Here is a 6,000-nt window from a genome sequence, read left to right as displayed (position 1 = left end):
TGTTGGTGATAACTGCTTAAGAAGAGAACTTGTATGATTTTTCAAGTCATTGGACAAAATTTCAGGTGTGAGTGGTTTTGTTTGCCCTCCAGTACAGGCGCCAGATATAAGAACGTTGCACTTCTGCTATTTCTGAACTGTGCAAAGCAGAGTGGCTCTAATACATAAGCCTGAAACAAAATTTAAAATAGTGCCCGTGACAATGGTTTTCCCTATCTAAATGCAAAATGGCGATTTTTCTTTTTGGCATGGAGATAATATGATTTTTACTTGTTTCAGAGTTGACACTAGGTTACATTTTGCTCCAACTCTTCCTCATCTTTCTTTTTCCTTGGCTATATAGTAATGAGAAAGGAAATGATAATGAAAGCTTCCTAAACTATGCAGGAGCATTTGTCTGGAATGAACTGCCTCCTGCAATTTAACAGTGAATCTGACTTCCATTTCATTTCCATTGTAAAACAATACAAAGCTTTTTGTTCTCTGTATTTCAGATTCTGTGGTATTGATTCCATAAGGCTTACAAAATCAGACGAAGACACAGCCTACATATAACCTGTATATCAGAGATAGGCATCACTCGTCCATTCCTCATTTTTCTGTATTTCTCGACCATGTGACAAAAGAAGAGATAACCTTGCTAGTGCAGTAAAACACAATGTCTCTGAAGAGAAGGTGCATTTGACAAGCCAGGAATGAACAACAGCCAAGTGGGACAATGCTACATGAAGGAGGAAGACACTCATTAATGCCTCAATCCAAAACCATTCCTAGAACAAGCATCTCAAACTCCTTGTGTGATGCCTTGCACAGCTCAGACTTAAAAAAACTCAACAACAACCAAGCAAACACCCCCAACATTATAACTATTAGAAAAGGGAAGTACTTTAAAAAATCAGCTACTTCTGAGGTTTGTTTAATCCAAGAACTAAGTAGCTTTATAAGATAGCTCCTGGTGGTAGTAACCATGTTACTCATAATGTTACTTTTTTACCCCACTCTCATGCCTTTTATTTTTCACAAGGTGACACTAAACAAAGGATGATACAGACAAAAGTCTTAGTCAAAATAAACGTTTGGTTTTTTTAAGAGAATAAGAGAATAAAGAAAAAAGACATTTATTAGCCAACTGCAACAGAGTTAACTGGAGATTGGTAATTAGTGTTTAATGCCACCTATAGCAAAATGTTTCCCACTGGGAAAAACATGGGAGGCAAGTCCACTTTGCTCCTTCCAAGTCACAGGCCAGAGCAGAACATACCTCAGCACCCAACAACACAGTCATTTTACATATATTCAAGTTTTTACACATCTGCAAAGCAGAAGTAGTAGCAGCCATTTGGATGTTCTTTCTTAATGGTTCTCAGGGGGGGCCTAGGAAACTCGGAAGGACCTGGTTCTTGTGACATGGAGCTGGAGCTGCAGCTGCTGCTTCTGCTGCTGCTTCCAGCCACCTGTGCTCTAGCTCTGTCCTTGGCAGGGGAGAGCTGGGGGGACCCCGGGCTCAGGTACCCAGCCATGGTCTGTGTAGATGCAGTGGCATGTGTGGTTGGGCCAGTGTTGTTTTTCACATAGACATTCTTGATAGCAACCAGCGCATGTGCCATGATGCTGATGCTGTTACTCAGATCTTGCATGCCTTGCTGCAGCAGCCGAAGGTTGTGGTTGACACTGTCAAAGCCAGACTGGATCACCTGTATTTGAGTCTGCTGAATCTGTAGTAGGTCCTCTTCAGTCATTTCATTTTGGTCTGCCTGGGACCTGCCTTTTGTTTTGGCTTTTACTTTCCCAGAGGAATCACCACCTGATGTCCCCAGAAAAGGCAGTTGCTCTTGACTAGGTGGAAGCACTACCATGTCCTCAGAGCTTTCTTCTGGCTCTACCACCTTCACTACTATTTCTTCTTTGAGGTTCACCTGCTCAAGACTGGATTGATGAGATGGACCAGGACTGCCATTAAATCCTAGAAGAGGTGCAGGGGGGCAGGGAGGGGGAAGAAAAGCAAAGTAAAGCCCATGAGAAACTTCAGAAGCTCAGCAGTGACATTTTCTCATCCACTAAGCACTAACATTAGTCTTTGAAACAAGACTCTCAAACTCACACTGTGTTATCTTTGATGGTTTTAGAATACAAATTACCTTGATAGGTGGTAAGAAAACCATACATATGCATTCACCAGTTAACCATGTATCTGCATACTACAGTTCCCTTACCAAACCAAGCTTTAGGATTCCAGAGACAAAGTTCACTGCAAGCTCATGTCATGCTCTACCGTGCACGCAGTAAACAGTAAGAGCATTGCTGAAACACTGTGATTGCAAGAATCCCTTGGTATTCCAGCGTGCTAGGACAATATCTCTGGCACGTATGAAGTTACTGGCTGGACCTGCGTGCTGCCACGGCTTTTTGCATTTGCAACAATAATTACTGCACTAGTTGCCGGGTCTAACACCCCGTGGATGGGCAGCATCTGCTACGAGACGCGGTTTTACTCTTGGGTGCTGTTCTCAGGCACTTGTATGACCTAGAGCACGAAGCCGAGAGGCGCGCATACGCGTTTAGCCTTTCGCAGGATCCGGACCGGCGCTTTCCTGCGGGCCGGTCCCCGCGGCCCTGCGCGCACGCAGCGGACGGGCAGCGCCGCCGCCCCGCACCGGGGCTGCCGCGGCTGCGGCGGGGGCGCCGGGCGGAGGGTCCGGGGGTCGCTCCCGCACTCACCAATGTCCCCCACGACGGCGCCGGGCAGCTCCAGCGTGTCGATGCCGCCCACGATGGGCACGGCCTCGGCGGGCAGCAGGGAGCCGTAGGCGCGGCGCTGGCGGCGGGCGGGCGGCGCGGCGGGCGGCAGCTCCTCGGGGGCCAGCAGGAGGCCGAGGGCGGGGGGCGCCGGCGGCCCGCAGCCCTGCGAGAGGCGGCACAGCTTGCTGCGGTCGCGGCGCTTCAAGTCCCGCCAGCGCTTCTTCAGGTCCTCCACATCGCGGGGGCAGGCGGCCACCGGGTTCACCTTGTGCCGGATCAGCTCCCACACCTTCCGCTTCTGGCCCGCGGAGGCGCGGCCGGGTCCCGCCGCGAACAGCAGCTGCTCGTGCTTCAGCACCTGCTCGATCAGCACCTCCGTCTCCGCCTCGTTGAAATTCGCTTTGCGCCGCTTTGGCGAGTCCTCGGCCATCCTCCGCCGCGGGTGGCGGCGGGCGGGCGGGCGGGCGAGGAGCCGCGGGGAGCGGGGGCACGGCGCTGCCCTTCCCTGCGCCCCGGCCCGCGGGTGCCGCCGCCGCTAGGCCGGGCCCCGAGCCCTGCTGGGGAAGGAAATACCGCGCATGAGAGGAAAAGACGCGCACGGACCGGCGCAGGCGCCCCGTGCCCCGCGTGTTGACATGGGGAGGGGGCGCGGCCCCCGCCCGCCTCCCCGGCGGGAATCCCCGCTCGGCGCCGCCCCCGCGGGAAGGGGGGACACGCCGGGCCCGCCCCCGGCGCGGGCTGTGCGCGTGCTCGGCGGGAGCGGCGCCGGGAATGGCGGCGGTTTTGGAGCTGCTGCTGCGGGAGGAGGTGCCGGTCAGCGCCGTGGTGCGGTGGCTCCGGCACGGCCCCGGCCACCGCCCGGCGGAGGTAACGCGCGCTGGGCTGTCCGCCCGCAGCGCCCCGGCTCCAGCGGGGCCGGGCCCGCGGCCGCGTCGCTCCCCCAGCGCCCTCCGTCGCCGCGGGCCGGGGCCGTGCGGGAAAGTTTGTCCGCCCCGCGCTGCTGCGAGGGGCGAAACCCGCGCGGGTCAGCCCGGGGCCCGTCAGGGGCCGCTCGCGTTGGAGCCTCCATCGAACGGCGGGCGGCGCCGCTCCCGGCGCGGGCGGGCCCCGGGCACGGCGGCGGGAAGGCGAGGCCGCCGGCGGGAGCTGCGCGGGGGCTGCCCGGCAGGCCAGGGAAACCCGCGGGAACGCGCGGGCTGAGCCCGCCCGAGCTCAGCGCCGCCGGCGCCGGCCGTCTCTGGCGGGCAGGGGCGCCGGGCGGGAGCGGGGGGGCCCCGCGGGCGCGGGAAGCGCCGGGAGCCCGGGGGGAAGCGCCGGGAGCCCGGGGGGAAGCGCCGGGAGCCCGGGCTACCAGCGCAGAGCCCGGCGAGGCGAAGGGCGGGAAGCGCAGCACACCACAGCACAGCTGGTGTCCCGAGGGAACGCGGTGACACCGGGGGTGACGCTTCCCGCGTCTTTGTAGAGGAAGGTAGCGGTACGAGAAGGAGAGGCTGTCAGCACCCGGGGCTTGGTGGTGGCTCTGTGCAGGCGCCAGCGCGCCTCCTGGCTGGATGCTCGTCCCGCCTGGACCTTGAGGAGGATCTTAGCGGGCTTGGAGAGGATGCTTGCTGGCTGAGTTTTGTAGCGAACGATTTGGGTTCCTGTGGAAATAAAAACGTTTGTAACCATGGATGTACTAGGAGCACTTATATTCCACATAAAGAATAACACAGAGAAACAACTGGTATTTAAAGCATCTTGTACCTGAGCCCCTCATCACGTAGTGTTACCTAGTATTAAAATCAAAACCCACTTGTGTCACCCACATGAGTTCATCGGGTATTGCCGTCATTCTAAACGTGTGGGAAAAATGGATCAGCACTTTTATGTTGTGTGGTATTTCTTCAGCTGTGACTTGTAGAAGCTGACCTGTGGACATTAGGAAGTTTGAGATCCTGGCAGCTCAGCTAGCACTGGGTGGGTGAGGGATGTGGAGATAAAAAAGTTTGCAGCTGGCAGCTCTTGACAGATTGCTGTTCCCCAGTTGTGGAGGAGCCAAACCAGGGTTAACTTGGACAGAGAAAGATGAGTGAAAACAGGTTGTGCTCTGCAAAGTTGGAGAAACTACCCAACCTTATGCATAGCATAGACCAATCATCTTCGTGCCCCTGTGCTAATTCCAGGGCAAGGAAATGCTAGGTTAAGTTTTGCTGTAGCTCTCATGGCAGTTCTGGGCTGGAGATGGTCTTCTGACACCTCACGGGGGTTGTATTCTGACCTGTGCTTTTTCACAGCTGCTTGGCTTGTTATCCGGGCTGTGTCAGAATCTCACACTTCCCCAAGGAGCTGAATTGGTCTCACTCTTTCAAATATGAATTTTAGTATAGGTGTTGAGGATTGGGTGGGTCCAGTTAAGGGCATGCTTTCACTGCTTTCTTTCATGCAGAAACTGCCTTCAGAAACAGTGTTTGCTTTCCTGACTTTTCATCTAGTAGCGTTGTGAATATAACTTTACTGGAGTATGTATGCAATGTCAGTATTAGCAAGGAAAAGTTGCTGCCTATAAAGACTTCCTCTGTTGTTGCAAATGTTGCTGCATCCCCTTGAGAGGAAACAGAAACCTGGTGCAGTGTTAGGAACAGAAGAATTTTTACCTAGGGTACAAGACTTCAAACTGAAGTAGTTTTGTCCTCGTAAGATCACCACCACCTGTTTAGATTTCAAATGTGTTGAGCCAGTGGTGGAGTTTTTGTTTAAATTTCTCAAGTATAAACTTCACGTACCTTAAAGTTGCACAGTCTCTGTTTAGATCTCTGTGAGGTCTTGAGCAAAATTATTTAATTGAAATGGAAGAGCAGCTATGATCTTGTATTTGGCGCTGTAGGACTCCAAGTGCTTCCATGGTTGTTGTTATAGCACCCCTCTATGGGAGCAGGTGGCATTCATAGAAAATTAGGCCGCAGAGACCTTGCAGATTTTAGATTTTCCTGTTAGAATGAGATGCTTTCAGTATTGGTGTTTTCAAAATGTTGAACTTAGGGAAGTCAGTTGCTCCAAGTCCTCCCTGGCTGTAGCTTCAGTGAGTATTACTGATGCTTCCATGGAATAGTTCCACTATTTTCCAGTCAGAGACCAAAGTGAATGACTCCATATGAAAACTTGTGCCAAAATGGCTTGTGTGTAGGCTTGAATTTCAGTGACCTACTTCGACAAGTCATGTTGGGTTTTGTTGTGTATTGAAATCCTGTAGTTATTACTTAAATGTCTGGGTGCTTGGATGGA

General features: G+C 53.3%; 2 protein-coding genes across 2 annotated transcripts in view; one reads left to right on the top strand and one right to left on the bottom strand.

Moving 5' to 3' along the window:
- Positions 1 to 1,104: 1,104 nt before the first annotated feature.
- LOC134551252 (uncharacterized) lies at positions 1,105 to 3,295 on the bottom strand. The gene is made up of 2 exons (XM_063398620.1): positions 2,719 to 3,295; positions 1,105 to 1,963 (listed from the first exon to the last, which is right to left on the bottom strand). The coding sequence occupies exons 1-2, from the start codon at positions 3,167 to 3,169 to the stop codon at positions 1,305 to 1,307; spliced, it is 1,110 nt and encodes a 369-aa protein (XP_063254690.1). The 5' UTR covers positions 3,170 to 3,295; the 3' UTR covers positions 1,105 to 1,304.
- Positions 3,296 to 3,380: 85 nt separating this feature from the next.
- CDAN1 (codanin 1) overlaps positions 3,381 to 6,000 on the top strand; it is a 31,689-nt gene continuing 29,069 nt past the window's right edge. Inside the window, exon 1 of the mRNA XM_063398619.1 lies at positions 3,381 to 3,606. Coding sequence (XP_063254689.1) covers positions 3,511 to 3,606 — 96 coding nt within the window. The 5' untranslated portion in view covers positions 3,381 to 3,510. The remainder of the gene's footprint in view (positions 3,607 to 6,000) is intronic.

The sequence above is a fragment of the Prinia subflava genome, chromosome 5 (genome assembly GCF_021018805.1).
Source record: "Prinia subflava isolate CZ2003 ecotype Zambia chromosome 5, Cam_Psub_1.2, whole genome shotgun sequence".
Classification (NCBI taxonomy): Eukaryota; Metazoa; Chordata; class Aves; order Passeriformes; family Cisticolidae; genus Prinia; species Prinia subflava.
The sequence above is the reverse complement of the archived record's forward strand: the minus strand, read 5'-3'. Positions and strand labels throughout refer to the sequence as shown.